General features: G+C 44.2%; 1 protein-coding gene across 2 annotated transcripts in view; it reads right to left on the reverse strand.

Annotated features, from left to right (window-relative positions):
- The window catches only part of LRIG1 (leucine rich repeats and immunoglobulin like domains 1), a 99,580-nt gene that overhangs the window by 23,946 nt on the left and 49,139 nt on the right, over positions 1 to 26,495 (reverse strand). For both annotated transcript variants that reach the window (XM_068907624.1, XM_009678665.2), the window contains exons 4-8: positions 10,643 to 10,780; positions 9,451 to 9,594; positions 7,014 to 7,157; positions 5,982 to 6,119; positions 802 to 945 (exon numbers count right to left, since the gene is read on the reverse strand). In XM_068907624.1, the coding sequence (XP_068763725.1) occupies positions 802 to 945; positions 5,982 to 6,119; positions 7,014 to 7,157; positions 9,451 to 9,594; positions 10,643 to 10,780 (708 nt within the window). The remainder of the gene's footprint in view (positions 1 to 801; positions 946 to 5,981; positions 6,120 to 7,013; positions 7,158 to 9,450; positions 9,595 to 10,642; positions 10,781 to 26,495) is intronic.

A 26,495-nucleotide genomic window follows, 5' to 3' on the forward strand; every position in this document is an offset into this window, starting at 1 on the left:
ATTTTTGGTTTTCAGGTGCTGTCGTAAGAGTCAGAGCAACAGCACATTTCATGACCCGAGCGAGTCCAATTCTGCAAATGCTGAATTAAAGAGAAAGACTTCTGGATACTTCTTATGGTAGCTGTAGTAGCTTCCTGCTCCCACGGTTGGGCCCAAGACTGGATGAAGCTTTGTGTGTTGCTATACTTCTGGTCTGCAGCTAATCAAATCCCAAGTCCAAACTCTGAATTTCATTGTTTTGCCACTGATTTTTTTCTTCTCTCTTAGCACAGAATTTTACATTTCTTATTCAATAAAGAAGTAGCAGCATGCAGAAATGCTTGGTAGTGCACTCAACATGATATTTAAATTTCACAGTGTTGTCACTGGAAGGGATTATTCCTTATATCTCCTGAGTGTAGAGTGACCCAACCGAAACAGTCCTTTTCTAAGGATTTCCACTAAAGCAAATGAGATAGCGAGGGAAATCCTGCCATCAGCTGAAGAAGGACTGAAATCTCAGGGTTTCCTTGCTCAGCTGGCCTAGATTCAGAGTTCCTTTCCAGTCTTCTAGTCCTGTAATTTTACTCTAGGGCCAGGATCTGAAAGCACCCTACAAACGCTGGCCAGTCCAGTCACAATTCTCCTGACAATTACTCTTGTTAAAAAAAAATACAAGCTCACTGAATTGTGGGATAAACACAACAGTTGCTCAAGACAGCTCAGCATGTAGTAGAGTTTGCAGCTAAGGACAGGGGCCCTCAAAGCAACTGCAAGCAGAATTGTTTGAGAAGGGAAGCTGACAAGTTGAAGGCAACTTACAGGACACGTAGGTTTTTGAGTCCCTTGAAGGCACCTTCTGCAATATGATTGATGGAGTTGTGGCTGAGGCGTAGCACGTGCAGTCCCCCGAGGCCTGCCAAGCTTCCCTCGTCCAGCCTGGTAAGGTTGTTGTAAGACAGTATTCTGAGGAAAAAAAAAAAAAACAACAGTCCCTGTCAGCCCAACCAATCTTTTCCAAACTTGTCTGCACCAACCAGCGCCTGCCTCCCGTTACAATCTTACGAAATGCAGTGTATGCTGGGTGGGTGCATGACAGCTTGATTAGGAAACAAGACTGCAGTCTGCCAATACTGCCAAGGGGCAGCCTGCATAGCAGTAAGGGAGCCAGAGACATTTGGTACCCATTTAAAGGCAAGTCTTCAGTTCAGGGAGCAGACAGAGAGGCTTCTTCAGAAGTAAATCACAGCAATAACCTAATACAGATGCTATCAGTTACCCCAGGAGAAGCTGCTCTCTCTGCATGGACAGTACAGGTTAGGGCTTGGGAACCCAAACACAGAGGTGAGGTTTAACTCTAACACTTAGGTATCAGCAAGGGGGGACCTTAGTCCTGGTTCTGTTCAGTCTGAACTCCCACTCCAAGGCCTACGAGAAAACGCAGTCCTCTTCTTCCCCACACCCTGCGAGGTTGTGAGTGACGTCAAACAAAGATTTTGAAGTTCAAACGTGCTCTTGGCAGAGTCCTGACTTCTGTATTCAGGAGGTGTCTTATCGTTCTGCACTTGTGCACAGCAAGCCTCAGGCGTCTGGGTGTGGGTGTCTCCACAGCCTGCTCCACCCCAACTGAGAGCCAAAACCATTTCACCACAAGGCAATTGAACGCTTCCCTTTCAGGCACAGGAAGAAGGTATCTGTTATAGCCGCCTTCCCTCCTGTTCCCCTTTGTCACAGGGTGTACAGTCTGCTTGAAATCTTCTCCACTTACAAGTGACTAATATTGGAGGATTACTCTTCTTCCTAGTTTTTCATCTTGTAGTCTCTCTTTTTTATTACTTTTTTTAGTGCTACCCCTGTTGCAATTTGGAAGCTCAAAGGCACTGGAAGTGCCAGCCAGGGCACAGATGAGGCTTTTGAGATTAGCCACTGAGGGCAGGGCATGGGAAGCTGCAAGCTACTACAAACACCTCACACAATAAGCAACCAGCTTTTTTCCAGGCAGGAAAACCGCAGCCTTGTCAATTCAAGGCCAGTTTAGCTGGTTAAATGAGGGATCTCCTGGAGCAGCAGAAGGCAATGTCACTGGCCACTGACCTTCAGCCTGGAGCGCACGCCCACAGCACACCATTGTAGGTAAATTCCTCCTGTTCTCTAGATGTCACTGCAGCAGGGTGGGCCCTTTGGGGCTACTGGCAAATGAGTGTGACTAGCAGTTGCCTCAGCTTTAAGTTGCCTAGGCCCCTGTACTGACATGGGGGGTATAAAAAGTGGCATTCAGTTACATCCCTCTACTTGCATTTTCTCAAGCTTATCTCTCGAGATGCAAAGGGCAGTTGCATAGGATTTTAGAAAATGCCTTAGTGACTTCGGAGCACAAGTCCCATTAAAAGTTATCAGTGCTAACTTTTCTCAAGCCACGGTTATGGTGCTTTGAACAAGTATTGAAATCCTTCACTGTACAGGCAACAAGAAAAAAAAAAACTCACTGAGTTCCAAACCTCCAAATTCCTCTTCTAGTCCTGCCTTTTAATGAGCGTGCTTAAAAATGTGTCTAGGGCTTGCATTAAAGTTACTGCAAAGCCAAAACCTAAGTCAAAACAGACATGTATTCCTAAGCACTGAATGTGCCATTTACTTGGCAAATGAGCTGTCTATCTTTTAGCTGTGCGAGTGGGCAAGAGGGCAAGCTTTGGAAGAAATTCAGCAAAGATTAATGAGTTTCAAGAAGGCATGGGACAACATACTTTCATTCCTAAAGAAGTTGTAGAGTTAGTTATGAAGAACTGGCATCTGGTCAAAATTATGTCCTCACCTGCGATTAAAGAATTTGGCTTTAAAAAAAAAAAAAAAAGAAGTGTTCAAAAGTAATCCTAAACCTGGCTGAGAAAAAAAACAGTTCCCTTTGATTCTGCACAGAAGAGTTCCTGCCACAACTGGTGAAGGCACGTTGCCCTCCATTCTCCATGATGTCACTCTAAGATGGATGGTCAGCAGCAGACGTTAGAAGGCTATCATGATGGCTGCAACCAGATGGGAAGTTTCAGGAGCTAAAGCACCTGGCAGTGGCTTCCTTCAGCACATAAGGTCTCTGCTTCCTGCCAATGGAAAAGGCCATTTTGCAAAATAATGCATTACCTTCTTCAACAGTTTAGATTAGCTGGGTTGAGAGAAATCAGCAGGTCTTTGCTGCTTCCCCTAGATTCTCATCTCTCTATCAGTGAGAAACCACTGGAATAAATATGTGGAAATGGGTCATCTACACAGCCCTTCTGCCCTGGCAAGGAAATGGGAGAAAAGCATGAAGAGCAGATGCCAGAAGTCTGAGGTCATGTTAAGAAGCATGATACAGAAAGGGGTTAACCAGCAACCTGTTGTACAGCAGGGACTCCTGCCAGGCAGTTCTGGATGAGGTGCACCTCCTAACACATTTCATTCCCACTGACCGAACTATAGGTATGAAGCGAGACTTCTTTACCTTTCTGACAGGAAAGACCCAGAAGCCATCTCATCATTTATGTCTGATGAAATGTTATGCCTCCTACCGTGAATTTTTCCCTGATATTGATTGATGCCTCAGCACCTGACTGGTGAATATAATCAGGCCTTTCTCATGCCCATGAAATGGCATCAGCTTTCTTTCCTTGTTATCTTTTATGTCAATGAAGAGACTTGTGTTCTCCCAGCAACATAAGGGGAGACAACATTCATCCTTCAGATGACCGCTTCCTCCCTCAAGCACAGGTGAGCAGGGGTCTGGCCACCTCTCTTGCTTCAGTCACGGACTTTGAAATTCATTTCTTACACAACCACAGAAAATATTTTCTGATAACTGAAACCCAGTAAATTTAGCAATAGGGGAGGTGAGCAAGGATCTTTTAATAAGGAACGAAATACGCATCCAAGGAAGGGCACAGAGGCAGTGTAGATGTATCTAGCACTTCCTTTCCTCACCCTTCAATTTCAGGGCAGACCTCTCATACAAGTACTCTTTGGCTGTGGGAGTTTCAGTTATGAGTATCTGATGGCTCCCTGCAGCAGCCTTACCCTAAAGGCAACACCTGCAAGAGCTTGTAATATTTTGCAGAGATTTGTGCTAACACCCACATAATCACCTTTCAAATCTCAGCTAATGTCATCTCTGGCCTCACACTCTAGCACAATCCTGTTTGTCAGGATGAGCATGCCTCAGCGGCTTCTGCCACCTCGTACCACCAGGCATTTCCCAAATCTACGCCATTCTGCACCAGGACAAGTGAGTCCTGTATTGGCTTTCTGCAGCTATTACAGAGGATGGCCTCAAAGCCAGAGCAGCTCACTATTAGCACTACTTGTTGGCAGTTCTCACTCCATACCTGATATATGATGGGCTCAGCACCACCTGCAGTCTGCCATCTAAACCATGAGGCTTTGCAGACACAGTGTCAGGTAGAAAAGACAAGCATACCTCTCCCCGAAAGAGTTCTGATGTTAGCCAGCTCTGTAAGGGTAGATGGGACTTGCCCATCCCATCTGAACTCAGGCTGAAATAGAGGGTCAATGCAGACATCAGGTACTGGATCCCTGGATTGCCCAAGATTCCCAGAGCTTTCCTGCTAGCGCAATGCAGTGATCTAAGTTTGGCTATTCCAGGGATCCAACTCGAACAGCTAAGGAAGGTAGACTCCTCTCTTTTTGATGTTTCAGATTTAAGCAGGCGACGCTTGGAGCACCGAGCTGATTCTGATCTGTTGCCTTCAAGATTTCTGCATCAACATTGCCTTGATCTAGTAAAATATCACTTGTGGCTCTGCACTTGAAGGAACTGTAGCTGTCTACAGCATCCCACCAAGCAAAGGAGCCCTTTAGGCACGGGCAGTCTCAGAGCAGTTTGAAGAATTAGGAAATTAAAACAATCATACATGTATTTTCCTAAAAACAGAAGAAAATGTTTCTTGTGCTGATACCCCACCCCATCTGAATGAATCATTTGGGTTCAACAGAAGATCACAGTTGGCCACTGGGCCATGTAAATTCTATAGCCAACAAACTTAAAAAAAGACATGTGTCATGTCCAGCTACCTCTGAATACACACCCCAGAAGACTAGAGACTCAGCTGAGAAAGGAGATCCAGATCTTTTGCCCGAGTCCAGAGTGAGGCCTCTGAAAGCAGGAAGCGGCTTTACCGTTCTGCTTTGTGTGGAAAGAAGAATCCCTAACAATGTTTAACAAGAGATTTCCGAGCACCAAGCAGAATGAATTACAGTTCCTTCCACTAACCACACGTGTAAAGTTCTCCAAAGAAAAAAGTCATTTTGTCCACAGTCCCATCAAGGGGATGACAGCTACTTCTGTAAATACTACAAGCATCCATGTGTGTCTCTTCAAAAAGGCATTAAGCAGTGCCAGAGACCCAGAAGACACCCTTTGTGGGGCTATCCTCAACAGCAAGGCTCTCTTTCATTTATTAAAGAAACTGTATTCACAGCTGGAAATCTCAGGAAAGTGAAGCCAGCATATTTACTTTTCAACAGCTGAGCCCTACAGGAAGGGTAAAAGTGTAAACAGGGGAAAGGAGGAGAGCTGCTGCTGCTAAAGGGCCAAATCTCTGTTGGTAAAAAACATGATTGTTCTTTGTAAATACAGAGGATAAAGTAAAGCCTCCTTCAGGGCTGTACAGTCATTATTACATGGCAAGCAGTGCATGTCTTCTAAGTAGCTAGCTAATAAGTGTTGGCAAGCCATAGATTACAAGCTCTCAAGGTCTTTTGGCGCTGTATGCTTTTAGTGGGTTCTAGTCTTTGTTTCCGGGGCAAACATATTTTAAATAGGTGCTCTGAAGGTCATAACATCATGAATAACAAGGGCATCACTAGAAGCTGCATCTCCTGAACTTCCACAGCTTGATTTCAGTGGATACTGTGGGCCATGTGATAGGGGAAAAGTTCTTACTCCCCTTTCCTGCCAGCACTACATTGGCATCAAACCCTGCCCAACCAACTAGGTATGATGGAAACCAACTTACAGTTCATGCAGCTTCTGACAGAAGCTCCATCCAGCCATTCGGGATATGGAGTTGTTACTGAGGTGAAGCTGGTGAAGAGATGAAAGACCATAGAGAGACCCACTGTTTACTTCCGTCAGGCTGTTATACTCCAGATGGCTGTGGAGAAAAATCAGAAGGAATTGACAGATTGGCAGCACTGGTCAAACGATGAAAAAAATCCAGTAAAAACTGGGATTTTAGTTGTTCCTACACATCTCTACGTACCCCTGTGGATGCATGCAGGCGAGGGCATTACTTTTTGCAAGCAAAGGAGGGAAATTCAAGGACAATCCAAGCAAAAGGTTTAAGAAGGTCTTCGCTTAGCAAAAGGCTATCTGCCATATTCACTCCCGCACCTCCTCCCAGGATAGAGGCAGAACGCTTTCTGCCACAGTCACACAATTACAAGCTACTGAGCTGGTGTATTCTGAGGGCTTAATGCCCAGAATGAGGTGCAACTACAGGGGTACGCTCCACTGCAAATACACTGAAAGCCAGTCACTTTGGAAGTTTCAAGCATTTCTCTGGAATGACTGCTCAATTTGCTCTCTCACATGGAAAGAACACATCACTGAGATAAGCCAGCTTGGTTTCTAGGTATCCCAAGAGACAGAATAATCAGGTCTGCAATACATAAGTTTCCATTTATCAGTCAAAATAAATCTGCAGGAGCCAGATGAGCTTTTATTTAAAGACCAACTGAGATTTTACTGAATGTTCAAATCACCAAACTTACGAAGTAACACCTCCAAAGCTTGAGAAACAGAACTTTTTTAGTAAACACCTGTTAGGGCAATGAGCTTTAGGAAACAGTGAGTCAACTAAACAGAAGACATACTAGCTGCTGTAGCACTTAAGAGCTCTGTGTGTGCAGGGCATAGAAAGAAGCATGAGAACTGGTCTAGGCGCCCAGGGCGCTCTGATGGAGTTCTTGCTAAAATGCAGAGAAGGACATGATAGCAGGCAAAGTCTCAGCTGTTTAAGAGAAAAGAACCCATCTCCCCAACTTACAGAACTTGCATCTTGGCTAGACCCCAGAAGGCTCCATCAGTCAATTTGCTTATGTTGTTGCGCTGGAGTTTCAGGACTTCCAAGCTGTCCAGTCCCTGGAACGTCAGGCCTTCAATCAGGCGGATGCGATTCCGGTTTAGCTCCCTAAAATCATCAAGGCCATACAAGTATATCAAATCCTAGTCCTTTCTCACAAAATCAGCAGCATACAATGGGGACAGCAATGCCAACAACTCCTCCGCCAACTGTTCCCAAGAGAGACCAGAAGCACACCGGAAACTTTCAGTCACGGAGCTAGCCAGGGAAGTCAGCTGGGCGTGATCTCTTAAATAAACTCACTCTGAGATAGACATTGACTATAAAGAAATAACAGTCACAGTGCAGCAATTCCTCCTCATCCTTCCTCTCTCTGCATTTCTTTCAAGCCATTTATCCTTTTCATCAATTTTCAACACATCGTCCTCTCTCAAGAAGAGGCACCAATTGAATCAATACAGTTAAACATCAGCACTATTTCCCTTACAATCCATGGCTTTTACAGGACTGAAACAGCCCAGTAGAAAATGTGCTCTAACACAATGAATGCCATATGAACTCTGAGCTCAAAAGCAAATTTTATGACTAAATTTGAAAGGACAGCTTTCAGTTCCCTTGATAACTTTCACCTCTTTTCCTATAAGAAACTAATAAGCAGTGAAACAAGTTGTTTCCAATAAGGCAGTCTTAGTATTTTGCGTATACAAAAATCTCCAACTTGGTTTATTAAACATCTTCTTCTTTCTCTTTTTTTTTTCTGAGCAATGCTGGGAGGGGCAAAAACCGTTTGGAATGCCTTTATTTTTGAATAAGGGTATGAACAGCATCATAGCATGCTTTACCAACCCGTATCAAACGGTATTAATCATTGCTAGACCCAGATCCGGGGATGCCAGGTGAAATTCCAGTTCCATAGTCAGCAGAAAACTCCATCAACACAACGCATTAGTGCTGAAGATAGAGCTTTTAAATGAGACACCTTTTTGCACAGTAAGACTAACTGAAGGATAGTTTTCAGTTCAGTGTTTGTGCTGACCAGAACAGTGTATATTACAACAACATCAACAATAGTTTTGGAAAAGATGAGGAAGTTGTAGGAACTTTAAGCTCAATTTTTAACTTCTTACAAAATCTATGCCGAAATTGCACTAAAGTTGAGTGCAGTTAAAGTAATCAATTAAAAAATGTTTTCAAGCCTGAAGACTTGCCTTACTGTACTTCCTAAGCTATTACTGAACTACATTTTGCCAGAAAAAGAACTATACACAAAATATTCTACGATACATCGAGTCTCTGTAACTTGCTACTCGTTCTTGTTTATTTACAAGGTTGAACGACTAGCTGTGAGACTCTCTACAGAGTATGAAAGTACCAATCACTCCAAATTTCAGTGAAACTTGTGTTTCTAAGCAGGCTGAATCGACCTTCATTTTATTCCACTTTTGCAAGTGATACGGATGAATGCAGTATATGTAAAGCTCTCAGCTAAGGGACAGCAACTTCCAGCTGAGAGGCAACAGATTCTTAAGACATATGCCTTGTGTCACACAGTTCATTCCCAAATTCGATGCAAATTCTACCTGTATGCAAGCACAAATGTACACCCATTCCTTAGCTGCACCTTGGCTTACATCAAAGGATTTGTCTCTCTGTCAAGAGGTTGCCATTTAGAGGTGGGGCTTCCACCATCAATTGTGGACTTTGTGTTAATACATCTCCTGACAGAGGTCAGTCCTTGGACTGCAACAGGCTTCAGGCTGGGCCCACTTTCCCAATGGAAAAAGCAGAAGGGAAAAGTTAAACCATTAGACTTACTATTTACACATAAAGCATATTTATAGCTTTGCAGATGTCTGTGTCCCCGTGCAGTTCCTGTCATGCGGACTGTGGGCAGGACAATAAAGGTGTGTATGTGTTAACTCATCTAGAGTGCTGTTTTGTCTGCCCAAACATCACCACAGAGTTTAACAACCTTCCGTCATTGCATTTTTATTACCATATAAAGATACCTGTGTGGTCTTGAAAACCTAGCAGCACAGTGGCTGAGCTCTGTCACTCACATCTTCCAAACCTCCCTCGCTCCACAGAACACCAACAGCCTTCAAGGGCATGGATTTGCCTTATGCTGTCAAACGCACAAGATGCTGGTGTCTGCTGCTGCATCCATCCACCCATCCCCACCTGATCAAGCGAAAGGCCTCAAAAGACAATAGGTACAAGACAAAAAGGAACCTCCTTGTAATTTGCTTTATCAGGTGTTGGCACAGGACTACTACATAGTTTATTTTATGTTTTATAGATGGTAGGTAAGGAAGGGTGACATTCGCTGTGTATATCCTTGGGGATATTTTGTCTCCATAAAGTGTGGCTGAGCTTAATTAAAGTGCACATTTCTACTCACAGTTGTGTTAGCCTGGGCAGCCTGAATGCCTTGACAGGAAGCTGAGTGATCCTGTTTTTACTCAGACGAAGTGTTAGCAGGGACCGTGACAGGCTATCAAAAGCACCAAGCTCCAGGGTGCTGATTCTGTTGCTCCCCAGGTAGCTGCAATAAATCATGGCAGAAAAATTAACAGTTCTGTCAGAAATCTCCCTTTATCAGCATTTGGTTGGTCTCCAGACAGGCTGGTGAAATTACAGAGGTGGCTTCAAATCAATTGGATTTTTGGCATAAAAAGCATAGGGCTTTTCCCAGAGTCACGTGAGAAGCGTGAAAAAGTGCTGTGGGCTTCCTGAGAGTTCCTTGATACCCTCTGACTTCACCAAGGGAATTTGGAGTTGAAGCCAGAAGCTGGAGAATATTCCAGCACAGCATGACTCTACCCATTCTGCATTTCTTAAGACTTTTCTGCCAGCATCCGTCACAGGGCTTTTTCTCACTTGGACCCTCATCTTGCCTACAGAGGCAGTTCTTACAGGACAACAGACAAACATCAGTCCCAACACACACCTCTGTCATACCCTCTTAAAACCAGGAGCAGAAACTTTGGTGCATACTTTAATGCAAGTAGATCATTTGTCTGCATATTTGAAAAGAATGCCAGTATAGGCAAACAGCTGGTTGGGAATAGCGTTACTCCACTTATCTCCTGGTTTAGTCTCCAAATACTCAATGAGAGATTTCTGTTCTTAACATTCAATAGCCACTTTAATGCTGACATAGCCATTCCCCCTCCCCTCTTCCAGATGCATGTGCGTTAATTTGGGAAGCAGCATATACGCTTTGCACTAGAAAAGAGCTACAATTTTGCTGCAGACCGTTCTTCTGGCTTCTAGGTTTTCACTTACAAAGACATGCGCACCTGAAATGAGTGCTTTTTTACCTTTCCTTTGTCACTGCATAAGCTCCCATGCAACATGAATAAACTGCATTCTTTGCAGACATATGAGAAATCAAAAAGAGGAAGCTAAATAAACAACCCAAGATAGTGTAGACAACATGCTACCTTCTAATTCTCCTTTGCATTTAAAAATCTGCTGGATAACCCCATACTTTATATTTTCATTCCCTTTTCTTCCTTTAAAAAAGGTTTGAGGCCCTCTTCTCCGCTGCGGTAACTCAACAAAAGCTGTTCCCAACAAGAAAAACTCACAGCTCCTTTATGTGAAGTCCCTGCGGAAAGCAGCCGTTTCGGATTTCCGTGATGTCATTGAAACTCAGGTCCAACGTTTCCAGGGTAACGTAGGGCTTCAGTTGACTTGCTTCGATGCTGCGGATCCTGTTGTGATGCCTGAAACAGGCAGGAAGAGAAACAGAGACAATTTAGTTTTCTTAGAAAAACAAAAAGAATATCTGAGGCTGCAGGAGGCCCACAAGCTGGCCGCTGAGGTAACCCACTGAGGTTTATGGCACTTCCTTAACAGCTGTCCTAGGAGAACCCTCCACGAGAGGTATCTTCCCTCGTCCCTGGACTGTTCCTATGACCAGAGAGATGAGGTCACAGACATTTGCAGGCTGCTGGACCTTTTTTTGGTTGGGCACGCATATTTTTCCTTCTGCAGAACTAGTGACCCCACTAATGAGTAGTTCTTCTGGCAATTTGGGCTTGACTGCAAGGCTCAATTTTAAACCTGCAAGCAAGGAATGCTCATCAATGGTTTAAGCAAACTGCCATTGTTTGACACAGAAGACAGGATTTTCAAAGCTGCCTGCAGAAAACAGATAGGTAAATATGATCTCAAGAAAAGTAGCAAAGCATTGTATCCCTAATTCCCAAGGATTCCTCTGAGAAATCCCAACTTCGGGCTATGTTACAATGATTTGTAATATACAGAAATACTGTAAGAGGGCTTGTTCTTGAAAATGTTTCTTCATGTTTTGCTACCTTTGTCCCACAGCACGATTAGGACAACTCTGCACTCCTAACTACTCTGCCCAAGCACTGACTGCAGGACCAGACCCTGTAACCATCACCTGAGTTTGCTGCCTTATCAGCACCAGCCTGAAGGACTCAATCTAACGATTTTCCTTAGGGAAAGTACTGCAAGCTAGTCTCAGGATTTCCACAGCTGTCAAACAGTTAAATACCTACAGTACTCATCTGTACCCAACAAGGTCTAACTGAAAACCCCTGAAGTCCTTTCCTCTGACTCCTTTCTTGTGGAAAGCAGTAGAGTGAACAGTAACCAATTGGAAAAAAAAAAAAAAATTGTGCATTAGTCACAAAAAGTAAAGCATACTCCTGATGTGAATTTAGATCAGTCACTGATATTACTGGCAAGGCTGAAACTGAGGCACTCCAACTAGAGACACTCACCAAATGCTTGAGAACTTGCTGAATAATAACAGATAGCAAAGTGGGTTCAGACAAGTACTGTGGCTTAATCCACTGGCTGTCCACTGAGCAACCAGAAGAAGAGAGGGCAGCCAGTCAAAGCACTCTTCAATGCAAACTAGGACACCTCAGCTTTCCTGAGAAATCATCAGCTCTTTGAAACAAAATCTGACCTTACTGCATTCGAGGTGCTGAAGCTGATGGGTCTCTGGGAGCTGGTCTTCTCCAGCCTCGTTCAGGCTCTTCCCACTGTTCAGAAGTTCAGAGCAACCCCTTTCAAAGAAAGCCTCTCTCCCAAAATGACCATACCAATAGTACATGGTGAGGGACCTGCTCTCCACCCTGGGATTTTCTCCACTACAGCAGTACTCTGCTAACATGATGTAAAAAAGCCTCCGAGCAAAGGAAAAGCCAAACTAATGCTGGTGGGGCTGCAGGGCTTTGAATAGCCTAGTCTGGCTACTCCACAGGCTTCATATGGTTACAAGCACACTGGTCTCTGCAACCACAAGCAGCATAAAGACAGCAATATGGCAACTAGCCAGATGACTGATACTCATTTATAGCTAGGAATGAAGACTGTATTTCCACATCCATGGCACATAGTGGAACAGAGCTCCAGTGAACTTACGCTAATAGTCTGAGCAAAGCATAGGAAAACTCACTATACCTAGAGTTCTGAGACCTCCATAAATTAAACACGTGAGAGGGCAGGGGGAAGAGATTTATTTTCCCCAAGACGAGATTCTTTCGCATAGATTCAATCTGAAAATTTTGAACTTGATGAATTTACTGATAACTTTCTTTTCCCTTCAAAGTAACAGAATGAGTATGTGTGAGACCCCGATTCAGGAAAGTACCTCAACGTACGCCTAAGCAAAAGCAAACCCCAAGAATGTTTCCTGGAGCTCTACTGAACTAGGGGCTGCAAGTTCAATTCTGATCTCATCTAGGCTGTTGTGGCTGAGATAAATCTGGCTGTAAATTAACAGGAAATGAAGACTTGTACAAATGAACATCAAGAATCTATAAATTACCTGACAATTCCCGCACAGGGCAGCTAAGCCTGTATGGGAGTGAGAGCAGAGTAGGCTTGGACATGAAGCGCTCTTCAGAAGCCAATGTTTTTTTTTTGGAGTATAATATTTCTGTGCTTTAGTTGCTCAACATATATCCAATCTGCCTGCCTGCCAGATCTCCCAGCCTCTCCCAAAGGACAGAGTTTAAGAAGAGAAGAAAAGGGCAGGAAAGAAGTTTTGCTTGAGCCATGTTCACAGTTTCCAGGTGATTCCTGTCCATTTGCCTCTTGCTTTTCTTGTTGCTACAGTTGGCAGATTAGATGGATGCATTATTTCACACAGGAAAAAAAACAGGTTTTTTCTCTCCCTCTCTCCGTCTCCTTCAAACATGGGCTGACTCCAAATGTAACTCTCAGCTCCAAACACCATCCGCAGCCAGTCCCAGCTGGGGAATGTCAGACAGTTTGCTGCAAAGCGCTGCACCCTCTCAGAGCACTGCACTTCAAACAAAACCAGCCCTTCTGACTTTTCCTATACACAGCATGCGATAGGAATACAACATCTTCCAAACCTTTTACTAGCTTGATTACGTTTTATTTTTCATCCTTTCAGTAAGAGCTGAAATGTGATTTAACCCTTCCTGTTATTACTCAGCCCCTTTCAGCTTGGCTCCCTTTGTTACCAATCTAATCACAAAGCTGTTTTACAGAGTAAAGAAAAGTGACATCATGACTTTATCCCTTTCCTTTAGCGGCCACTGGAAAAGGGCTGGATTTTTACCAACTAGCTCTTTACTTTATCTTCACAGGCTTCAAAGGTGATAGATCAGATTTTAGTACAAATTGCTGAATCAGGCTTTAAAGTACAAATTATTGGTGATTCCACAACCAGTGTTCCTCCAGGTGCCTTCTCCTCTCCCCCCCTCCTTTGGTATCACACCCCTGGAAGCAAATCCCCCTGTCTCATTTCAGCCAGTGTTACCTCAAGAGTATAAGATGTCAAGGCTTCAATGGGAGATTGAGCAATTAGAGCCAAGAGTGGGAGCCAAGTCTTTTAGTTTCTATTCCCAGCTCTGGCACTGACTCATCTGCCTTGGGCAAGTTTCTTAACCCCCTCTCTACCTCTGGTTTATCCATCTGCATGGGAATGTAACAGTGGACAAAGATGCTGCAAGGCTATGTTCACTGAGCGCTATGAGGATTTGGAGTGAAAGCAGCTCAAGTGAAAAAATAATCCCAGGGACTGAGGAGCCATCTGAGTCCATTTGGGTTTGCTCATGAATACGGGAGGATCTAGCTAAAGCATTCCTTCAGGAACTGCTTGACCAATGGCTCAGCATCAGCTACAGCTGCAAACAGAGAGGTGAGAGCTGTGGGAACCAACCCTCCAGCCCCTGCCACTTAACCTGCCTGCGCTCCTTAATCTTAACACCCCAGGACACCGTAGCCTCTCGGCCTTTGCGCTTTGCACCACTCGCAAGCAGGCCCACCAGGATTTCAGGAGATTGGGATTAACCTCAGCCAGCCCTCTACTGAACCAAGCCCATGTTGACTGTGTTGGGAAGCAAACACACGCTCCGCACTCCTCTGGGCTGCTCCGAGACAGAAAAACAAGCAAAATGTTCCAGTGAAGCAAAGCCTGTTTGGGTTTGCTCTAAGTCGGGAGGGAGCTAAAGGGGGTGGCAAGAAAACAACAGGTGGCGCAAATTCAAAAGCTTGCAGCATTTCCAGGAATCTCAGCTTGTATTTTAGAGGTAAAGTTACACTTTAATCCCAGTGGGTTTCCTAGTTCGAAGTGTCTTTGTGAATATTTATTTGATAAACAGACTGTGAAACATTTTCCACCAGACCTAATAGGAGAAGAATTCACCTTCCTCTTTGCAGCAAGCATGTCCTTTGGAGTACTACTAATCAGTTTAATTTAAACCGTGGCTTCAAACTACTCCTGTGAAATCGATGCAGAGCGCAGTGCAAACATGCGCCTTTGTTGTTCGAGCCCCATTTACTTCCCCTCAGCAGCTGCCCATTAGAAAGCTGACAGCGGAAAATCAAAGTAAGCAGACTCTCAGATGGGAATGTACTAAGGTCTCTGGTTGGACTGATTTAAATACAATCAGTGCAAAATGGTCGGGTTTAGACAAAGTCTGAGTTAAGGCTGCCTTGGCTGCTGGGAGTCTGCAGTGCAAATGTTTAGTGCAAACTAAGGCTAGAGGCAGGGAGAAGTCACATGTTTGGCCTTCATGTAGTGTCAGTTTACAGAGCTGGCTTGGCTCACTAAAAAGAAAAAAAAGAAAGCCTTAATACAGCAAACCTATTAAACCAACACCTGTTATAGGCATCAAAAATAAAGCTGAGCTTCAAAAGAGAGAGGCTCCACACCTCGGTTAGAGTTCTATTAATATGCAAGCACATTTTCAAAATTAGCATAAGAGAGAGACCACAAGGCTTGAAACAGAGATTAAAAAGTTCAGGGTTTGGTTAATATTTCCAAACAGGGAAAAGCATTACAGAAAGCAAATGCTAAAGCCAGAAAGAGTTATGGGGACTTGCTACTGAAGGACATGCAAGGGTTGATGTCAGGGACAGGCCAAGCACAGGGGGCATGGCCAGAAGCTAGATCAAAGACACTGTAACTTGAGAGAGATGATATATACTGTGACTAACTGATGCTTGGAATTACCTACCCTTGTTCTTCTCCATCTTCTTAGTTCAGAGAAGACCAAGATTTAATATTGATCCTCGCAGAAACACTAAAAAAGATTCAAGACCTAGGTTCCTGAACTTTCCCCTGAGATGGAAACATCTGCTGTCCGATTTTTCACTCACCGTGCATAAAACATAGAAAAAACTCATAGTTTCCTCATGGAATGAAATGCCTGAGCTATTTTCCTGACAGGGAGAAAGGAGAACTAATTATCTAGAAGACGTGTTTGCATTTACAATGACAACAATCAAGAAGTTTCTGTTCCTTCTGGCCACAGCATTATTACAATCCAAAATGACTCGTACTAATATACGGAACAAGAAAAGAGGGGAACGCCTTTAAGAACTGGACATCAGCTCTGACGCAAAGTTCATTCACACACTTTAACAAAGCAGAACTTCTTGCATGGTCTTAACGTCTTCTTAATAAAAATATTGCACTTCAAAAGACTTTTATTCCAGAAAAATGTCTCTGCTGCACCTCCTTTGCTTTGGTGCTTGAGACCTTCTCCTTAAAGGCTGGACTGCCCAAAGAGTACGAGTCCTCATGCTTCCCAATGGCTCAGGGAGAGCCCCGCTAGCTGTCCAATTCTTTGCACTGTTACGTCAGCCTAGCCAGGGTACTCTGCGAGGCTCAAGATATTTTACCATTAGAAGAACATACATTTTCATCCAACCAAACACGCGCTGTATTTGTTTAAGGGAACAGCCCCACTTTTCCTTTCAAAGTAAAGCTGCATGGGTTATTCTCCGGGCAGGAAGCAAGGATGCATGGAAGCAGCCCCCACTTTTCTCAGATGCTCTGAATCACTCCTTCCCTAAGGAATTCTGGCAGATTCCCAGGCTGCTGCAGATACAGCTCTGTTTGTTCAGGTGCCGGCTGCACGCATGACAAGACTAGAGCAGTGGCAGGCCAAGCAGCACCACATTTTAGGGTCAGCCACAAAAAAACCCTGTGCAAGTTTTACAGGTATCCTAAAGGTTTACATGCTCCGCCTGCAGACATATATCAGGACGTTCCCTCTCTCTAGCACTCCTTCATTCAGGATAAGGCCTAAGGTGCATCAAACCAAATCCGTGACCATTTTACACTGTTTCACGTAAAACCATTGCGTGTAAGTGTAAAACAAGAATGGGCTGACAGAGGTATTCCAACTAAAATGAAACTTGGCAGGAAGTCTTTCTCTATCTGCTGTACATCATCTTCAGAACTGATACGTTTCAGGGAGCTTTCTTTCATCACGCTATGTTCTTTCCCTCTGCTGGTACTTTAGGACAGACATACATGAAGTAAACTGTTCACAGCTATACACAGCCTGGTGCATAGGTTAAAAAGGGGGCTTCCTTCCTCCCACCCCCTAAAGCGTTCTTGTCCCCAGTCATGGTAAACTAGAGACAGAAAGCAGTGGGGGAGATGGGATTTCATCATGCATCCCCTCATCCGTAGGAACAGCAGCTGCCTGCAAGTTAATAACATTATGAAGGGATGGGTTATGAACTCCTTATTCCCACAAGCAAACTGTTAGTCATACAAATAGTTCCACTGAAGTCAACAGGACTATTCATGTGAGACCAGTGTGACTCAAGGGCTATGTACATACACTGTCTATTAAGGGCTACTCTGTGGCCACCCACAGGATCAAGATCATCTGCCTTGCACATTGAGAGACTGCAAGCCTCAACTGTGGTGCAGGCCAAGCATGGCCTTGGAGCATCCTCAGACACTGGGTGCCTGAATACAAGCAGGGGCTATCTCCCTACCAGGCACGCTCTCGTAGCCTTTTCAGGAAAGCAGCCACATAGACTAGAGTTAGGCAGAGGCCAAGCATGCTCTCTGGAGGCTGGCCTTCAGAGCAGCTGGACGTAACCAAGGGTCTAGATCTGATGGACGTTCACCAAGGGCTCTCCCTAGTTTCAGCGCTGTCTGCATGAAGCAAAGCCCTTGTACTATGATAAACAAAAAGGCAATCCACACAGAGATATAGTCTTAGAATATTTCTGCACTGGCACCATTTATGTAAACTTTTTGATCCTTGTTAAGAGAAGATCTTACGCTGTGTGTTAGCTTCACTGATACAAGTGATGTAATTTTTAAAAGCTCTCTCCCTCCTTTTGATCTGCATTTACTCTCACTAGACTTTTTTGATGTGCCATCACGCGATTTCGGAGAATCTTTGCAATATGCGACTTCCTAAGACTTCAGCATTCGATCCCATTAGCAGAGTAAAAGACATGGGACAGGCAGGATTAGAAGTCAGTCATCTTAGAAACAGAAGCTGTCTTATCTGCTCAGCAGATTACACAACCTGTTATGACATTAAAGCAAATTAAGATTGCTGAAGACAAAATAGTCTCTGTCATGGATACAGTCCCTCCATCAGCAATAGGCTCGTTCCAAGGGCACTAAAGTCTTTCTGCGCTCTTCAGGTTACACTTGATGTTTCGTGAAGATAGTACTCCACAGGTTTTTTAAATGACGTATTCACTAAGGGCATAGACTCTTTAAAAAGGCCATGTAAAAGCATATTTCATTCTCTATCACTATCTCTGCGAGAAGCAGCTTTCATGAACTTCTGCAAACTCAGCACTAGAGCACAACCTTGCCTCCCTGCCTCCAGCTCTACCTCCAAGTGTCTTGGTGATGATCTTTAGAACCACTCAGCGCACCCATCAATGGAGGCTGGGGTGAGAGAGCTTCAGCAGGGGCTGCCCACCTTGGTGCCCCATTGTTTGGCCAAGTCTCTGGCACAAGGGAGAGAGTGAGCACCTCCGAGTCACTGGGCATAATCAGTTCTGGTTTTGAAACATATGAGAACATTCACAGAACTGGTTATCTGTGCACATCTTTCAAAGTCTTCTCCTCCAGCTCTTAGTCCAAACCACTGCTCTTCTCGCCCTCCATCTTCTCATACTTCCTGATCTAGCCTGGTGCAAGCACAGAGAAAAGACAGTGAAGGAGAGGAGAGAGCCTGCTGAGTACTGAACTTGGCTAAAAAGGAACAGGATTGCCCTATAGAAAACGGAGAGAAGAGTTACGTAAGGCAAATGGCAGCCCTCATACGAGAATGCATGAAACTACACAGCTCTGCACCAGCCTTCTGAACGGGGCTGGGAGACGCAGCATGACCTCCTTTGAAGGCTGGCTTCAGTCAGCGTTAGAAAGGGGTTTTTCAGATGCAGGTGCTGGCAAATGACTTAAGAGGTGCCTTTCAGGGCAGTGTTTTTATGCTCTACATCTTTTGTTCTTGCTCTGACACTATCCTGCTCCAACACCATTCATGAGCCAGCCCTTGAAGTCTGAGAAAGGGCCCAGATTCACCCCCACCAGTTTGCTGGTATGCTGAGTTCCTGCACCACCCCGTATTTGCACAACACCCAGCACAAACAGGTCTGCTCTATGTCAGGACTTTTGGCTGCCCCACACACATCTTCATCATTGGCCTCAAGGAGAAGCCAGATTTGTGACAAGGAAGAGCAGTCATTGAACTAGTCAGAGCTAGTCCAGATGCCAATTTAACTAGCCGCCCCAGAGCAGAGGCCAGGGCAGTTATCACATCCCACCTCTAAATTGGAGATGGTATCTTCCTTTCACTCTCATCATAGGTGAGTTTTGTGCGTCTGGTCAACAAGGGCAGCACTTTCATTTGAAAGCCAGTAGGGTCCAGGATCACAGGGCATGTAGGCACTTTTATCCTTAAATCCTGATGCAGATTTTAGTTTTTCCTTTGTGCAATAAATGATCAAAGCAAAGAAGATCCACCACAGCCTAGTGAGTGCATACGTTTTGTAGGTAGCTTTGTTTTGCTTTTGTTTCGTTTTGCAAGCGAGGAGGGGAAAATACACAAGTAGAGAAACAATTTAAGTGCATACCAAAAGTAATGTCTGCCCGTAATGCTAGGACATTACTCCAAATTCTACTTACAAGCAGACTCCTCGATAGTACGTACTGTTTGCGCATGCACTGTCTGTGCCTGAAAGCCATGATGTGATGCATATGCTTATCCCATCTTTGACAGGAAGACAGCGGAAACAGGTGGATTTAACTGTATAAGAGTTCTGTTATCCGGATCCTCACAAAAGTTAGTAAGAGACAACATACGGATAATCAAGTACCTGCCTACTCCCCAACAGACCATGAAACACTCACAGTGTAATGGAACACGTGGCAGACTCTTGAAGAAGGCAGCAGCTGGAGAAGCATGCATTTTTGACTGACCAGTCAAGGTCCTGTTAACACTTTAGAAATACAGATAGGCTGGCTGATTAGTCTGTTCCAACATGACACACACTTGTGCTCTGTTGAAAGGGCTTATCCTGTCTTGTCAGCAAAGCCCCCAAAACAGGAATAGCCTCTGGGCAGGCTTCATGGGTGAGCTCTACTCAGCTGAGATTGTTCACCCTGCAGGAGGGAATCACTCCTGTGCAGAAAAGCAACAATTAGGTTAGCAAAGAAAATAGATTTGATGGTCTTTAAAAAGTCTAGACACCCTGTTATTTGTAAAGTGCATCACGGAGGAAGGATGGCTTCAGGAAACTGCAAAATGAGGTCTCAAAAGATCCAGGGACCAGAGAACTTGAGCTCTGAAGTAGAACTGCTACTGTGCTAACCCAGACTGACATAAGACACTATCTGTTCCTAAGCTCCCCTGGGGACAGCCTTGCAAAAATCAATGGTAAGCGTTTACCATCATTTATCCAGCAAGTTCTTCAGCCTCTTTAACAGGACTGCTTACTTCTTCAGTTCCTCTTTATTTTGAAAAGAAAGCAGGCTGTTTCAAGAACATAACCTGGGGGAAAGCAGCTTCTTCAATAAGACAACCAAAGGGTGTTTCTTGGAAAATTACTCAAAGTTCACTTCTTTTCCCAGCTGTTTATGCTGATCACTCCTCCATTCAGCATCATTTCTGTGTAGTGTGTGATCTGTAGTATATGGATTGGTTGGCAAAAGGTATTGTAAGTCTAAAAACAACGAGCCACTTACAGATTCTCTTTTGCCATCTGCCCTCAATTCTCCCCCAAAACTTACTTTCCTCCATTCAGATCTTTTACCACTAAAACAGTTGTCTTTTCACTTGTATGCCCCTGCATTCCTGTTTCATTTTCTAGCTGCCTTTGCTATTTTCCCCAATGTACAACTGAACATTAAATGGTTTGACAGGCAGAACATGTACTCACCCAACCACTTTCTCCCAATCAATACTCACGTGGAATTCCTGCTAACAAGCTAGTTACGCACACAGTTGGAAGGGAGAATGGTCTCTTAAGTGATCATTTCATCTAAAAGTATGACAGATCATTTTCTCATCTACCTCAAGAAGCATTCGGATTTTCCACCCTGCCTCCCTCCAACAGGGTTGTTTTAACAACAGTAAGATTGTAACATTTAATGTTACGCCTGTGGTTCACTCTTGCAATTATTTTGGGAATTTAACCTGGGTTAAGAGTAGCAGAAAATCCAGCAGATAGCCATCTTTTATTCAGTTAAAAGTGAATTTTCTAGAGATTATTTGCTAATCTTTTCCAACCTAGACATGCCAGGATCATATTTTAGTGAACACTGTTTACACTAGTATTTCTTTACCCTGAATTACACACTATTTCTAGTAGTGTCAGTGGAAGCAATGATGGAAGTGCTAAACGTTGTACAGAGCAGAACATAAATGGTAAAACTCATGTTTTACTCATTGGGCTTGGAACCACATGGGCTGGATTCATTTTTGACACCTCTGCTGAAACAGTTTCAGCCTTGTTATACCAGAGGAACTAAAAGACACTGCCTGTTCTCAGGCCTTCCAGGATGCTTGAAGGTAAACAAGGTAATGAAGGTAATGGAGAGATTATGAAAACACTTACGGCACCATACTTTAAAAAGCGTAATTCTACCCAGACCCCTGCTCTTACTGTTCCCTAGGCATCTGCTGGCAGCTACTGCTGGGAAGGGAAAGGTAGGCTAGGCGGACCATGCTCAGAGCAAGAACTGCTGGTTATGTGCCTTTTGGGTCTCTCCAAGAACCAGGACAAACTGCCTGACACTTGAAGACTGGCAAGGAGGACTCACCGAGCAATCTCAGTAGGGAGAGAAGCATGGAAATTGTAACATATACTCAGTTTCCTCCTTTTGTGCAATTTTCTCACAAAAATGCATCAAAGTTTCATGCTTGTGGAAGAAAAGAGATGGACAGAGAATTCTACCAAGAGTTAATTTAATCTGCTTTTATTGCAACTGCGACTATTCTTTTACTGACCCCAGAGCAAACTAAATTACGGTTACTAGCAATTCTTAGGCAGGAAACTCCAAAATATGAAAAAAATCTCAGTGTAACTCAGCAAGTTACTTACATTTGAAATCTGTTCAGCCTGTGAAGACTAACAAAGGAATTACCTTTATGGATATGTGGTTTATTTGCCATATGCCATCAAATGAGACAGCCAATCTACCAAAGATATCAATAGTAGCAAGTCCATGCTATTATAAGGCTCAAATATGAGGCTGTTTTTCATATTGACCTTAACAAAAGATCATGGTCACAAATGACCCTCACTGCTAATTTAGGCTTGATTTGCAAGGGATGGAAGCTGGAAAGCAGCTTGCGCGTTGTGCGTCACAACACGCACACCTGCCCTTGGACAGCACACCAACGGTGCTTTACGTTCATGAGTTACATCTGCCCTGAGGCCATACCTGCTCTTTGGTTGGGGCGAGGGGAAGAGTGGACCTACCTAAACGTGAATTTACTTATTTTTAGGATGTAACGAAAGCGGGATGCTCAAAAAACACTGTTCAAGTATTTTGATTTCTAGTCTTGTGCTCGGCCCTATGTCCTTTCCTTCCTTCAGAGGAAGACTAAGCTAATACGCCCTACTGAGCAACACAAACTTTAGATCAAACCTAGCCCAGCTCAAAACAATTCCCTACTTGCAGGAGAAGTTGCCCCTGCCACACAGAATGTTTATTCTCACTAGCAGCAACACAATGAAATAGCCTCAAGGGGTAACTAGTATTCCAAGAACTACCACCAACTTTCACTGTACCTTTTTCCTTTAGTCAACTTTTACGTTGCGCTGTACATGCCCAGCTTGCTTTCTAACACTTTTGTTGAGTCTGAGGACAACACGTTTCACTGCTGCTGCTTTTTAAAAGAAAGGATTACTCATTTCCCTGGAATAGCCTCAGATCCTTTGCCATTTCCATGCACTCGCATTATATTTGAAAGCTTGAAGAGGACATGCGAGTGATTAGAACCATTCCAACAACCCGAACGAAAAGTCAAAATAGTGTCTCTTCTGGTGCTCAGGAGCACATGATTAATGAGAATTTCCTCCGCTGGGAAAGGCTCTTGCAGTCTTTGGCCTCACTAACTAGCAGACTTTACACACCAGAGCCTTACTATAAACTCTGAGCAAAACAAACAGGAGAGGTGGGTTTAAGAATATGTTATGTTATGCCTGCACGTTGCTCGCATACTAAATAGCCTGATTGCCAACATTCTTTCTATTCACCTTTTCACGTTGCTATACTCATACTCAAAAATAGTAGCTGAGTAGGGTAGCCTATAGTGCGGACTAAATCCTCAGAAAGCAACTCTCTCCAACCTCTGACGAGAGCTGCCCAAATAAACACTGGAGAACTGGTCTCTGTAGACATTATACCAAATGAGAACTGATGCAAGTGCAGGCTGGGGGTAAATCCATGCCGCCAGATCTACATCTGCCTGTATCACTTTGCCTTATTTACCGGAGAAAGTTTTCTTTGCGCAAGTTATTATGCAACATGGCAGGCAGTGTGGCTTTTGGAGCTGCCTGAGCAGTGTCCCGCACACAAGCAGAGCCCTGCTGCCTGCAATCGAACCCTGCACACGGCTGCATCTGAGTCATCTATATTTTGTGCTTAGGAGTACAAAAACACTTGCTGTGACCCAGATGGAATTAATAGAGTATTATCCTCATTTATAATTATTAGCTCATTCTTTTTTACTCCAGCAAAGATGACTTGCAGACTAAGTCCCGTGGGGGTCAAGGCAGTTGTTTTGTTTGTACAGCAATTAGCACAGCAGGATCCCAGGCCAGGACTGGGCTCCTAGGCTACATCTATACTGTTGTGTTAGCTCAGGCCTCAGTCCTTCATTTGAGCCCCAACTTCCTGACTATCAACACCGCCTACACAGAGGCTTATACTCTAGCCTCGTCAGGAATACATCAGTGAAACTTGCACATCGTGTAGAGACCAGCTCAGATGAGCTGTGCTCTACCAACAGTGAAGGTGTAGCAGTTTCAGGCTCTTGGCTCTAGGAAAGGTCACCCAGAGAGGCTGCTACAGTTAGGAGTTCAATCTGCAGTTCTACACTCAGCCAAGGCTTCACTATCTTAACTCAAAAAGCTAAGCAGAATTGGACTCACACATCTTAACATCACCACCTCAGCTCCTGGGAAAAGCTTGTGGATAGAAGGCATATTCACGAGATCACACTTGGCTCTGATTAGCACGTACAGTGACTGCGAGTGCTGTTTCAGATAATGCAGCAGGGCATGTTGGTCTCCAGGGTGAAAACAAAACAGGAGCGCAAAGAATCTAATGGACCACACGTGACCTCAGGAAGAGGCTCTGCAAACTGCATTTGACAAGAGCAGAGAGAAGCAGTGTAAACAGCACTAAAATCACAATTGCTTTCCCAAGCTTTCTCTAAGAAAGCGTGATACAACAGCTGCAGGAGCATGATCCCAGTTCCGCCATGTTAGAGATCTCCAAGACCAGCCAATGCTTTAATCCAGTTCAAAGGTGCAGTGATATCCAATGAAAATAAAAGTTCAAGTCAGACAAGAAAAAAGGGCCATGCTATTAATGATGAGTGTAACTTAACCAGAAACCTAGTGAAATCCCCAACACTTCAGAGGAAAGCTATCTAAGAGACCATGCAGTTCAAACAGAAGTAACGCTCCTAACACAGGAACTACTGGCTGCAGTCTTCAGCCTGCCTGACATCTGCAATCCCGTGGAATAGCTACAGGACTCCCCTTGTGATTATCATGGTGCTCTGATCAGCATCTGAACCCACCAGTCATTTCAAGTTAAGCTAGTATGTTCCCTGCCCCTCCCAGTTCCCAACTCTTCATGTATTTAGTTTTCAAATTTTACATGATATTTTGCCTGTGGCACAGTAGATCATTTACCCTTCTCCTATTAGTCCTCTCTGTTTAATTACAGTTTAATGTGAATTGATCTTTACATTAACGAGCCTGTAAAGAAGATTGATTTTCTTCAAGAGACTTCTATGCTCAGTTTGGCAGCAGAGTAGTCCTATTGATTTCGCTTCCCCCAGTAAATACACTGCAGAGCGTCACTGCATCCTCTGTGAATCAGCTAATCCTATTTCACACTCTCTTGCTCCAAAAATCCTTGTTCTGACTTCCTTGTCATCCATGCTTACTCAGAGCAAGATCATGGGGCCAAAGCATCTCAGACAGCTTTGACTGTTGCTAATAGACAGCTGACTACCATGGGTCACTGTCCCCTTTGTTCCTAAATGATGGAGGCTTAAAAAGAGTTACAGTGGGGCGGGGGGGAGGTTAAAGTGTTTAATCTGTTGACTTCCTCAGTTCCTAGCCAGCTAAGGATGTGGCAGAGGGACTGCTTTATTTACCATGCTTGCTTTAGAGGTCTGGATAGCACGCTCTCCACTGAGCTCTGCAGCTGCGTAACACCCTGTGCTGGCATGTCTGAGGCCACATCTGCGTTGCTGTATGCTGACACACAGAATTAGCTGGCCGCTTTGGAGCTGGGGCAGAGGGGCAAGCATCCATCTCCATCATCCCCTGTGGACATTCATGGGAGCCCTCTAGGCTGTATTTTCCCTCAGGTGAGCCAGTAGCTGAAGTGCAAACATGCCGCAGAGTAGGACCTAAGATTTTGGACCTTTGTTCGTTTGCCCACTTAGGACAGAACCTGTCACCTTCAGGAACGCACCAGAGTATGGTCTGAACTTGTGCTTGTGGGAAACTTGCGGTAACAGACCAACACAGAGCTGATCGCAGCTCAGCTCCTCCTTGTGTGACACACTAGCAAGGCTAAGCAATTCCCCACACAGGTTAATTAGAAATTGCATATAAACAGATTCTCAGTTCTGCTGCAAAGAAATTGTTACCTCAGCTGGTGGGGAAGGGGAGGATGGAGGAAAAAGCTTGAGCAGGGAGTCTTTTCAAGGGCCTAGAGAGTTAACACACTTGAGCTGCAGCAGAACATTGGGAAGGGAAACCCTCAGCCAAGAGCATGTCAATGAAAACATCCTGCCATCAACTCCCAAATGTCCAAATCTAGGAACTCTAGCTAAGTTACAAATGCTGTGGGAATTTCAGGCAAGATTCTGCTCTCAGCTACTCCGATGCAATTTCGGAATTAATCCAGATTCACAGTCTCTCCCCCTCCCAGCTGAATTTCCTGGCTTTTGTTTGTACTAACAGATGTTTGCATTTAATGTCTGTCTTTATTTGGTAACCCGTACACAGATTATTCTTCCCTTCTGTTCTATTAAAAGCTTTATCAAGTCCCTTATGCTTGCTCTTGCTGAGATGAACTACTCTAGCAGCATTTTCAATGTGCAAGGCAAAACAGACCCTTCAAGGAATAATTAAACTGAATTAAACTTCATGGCAGTATAGTAAGGCATAGCATGTTTGATACATATGGTATGCTTGCATCCATTTGCAGCCTGAAACACCCAAAGACTTGCAGTAAGCCTTGAGAATTCTCTCCCCAACAGGTTCCCATATGCTTACATATACAGAACAGCCCATGCTCCTCACACACACGGGGTCAAGCAAGTTTTTGAGTGAGAGTCAAGGATGGGAAACTCCAAAGTGAGGAATTCAAAATGCACAAGCTGATCAAAAAAACCATGGCAATACTGTTTTATACTGTAGATTTCTTGAGTACAATCACAGCACCAAAGGGGGAGA

This window comes from Struthio camelus, chromosome 14, assembly GCF_040807025.1.
Source record: "Struthio camelus isolate bStrCam1 chromosome 14, bStrCam1.hap1, whole genome shotgun sequence".
NCBI classification, from domain to species: domain Eukaryota; kingdom Metazoa; phylum Chordata; class Aves; order Struthioniformes; family Struthionidae; genus Struthio; species Struthio camelus.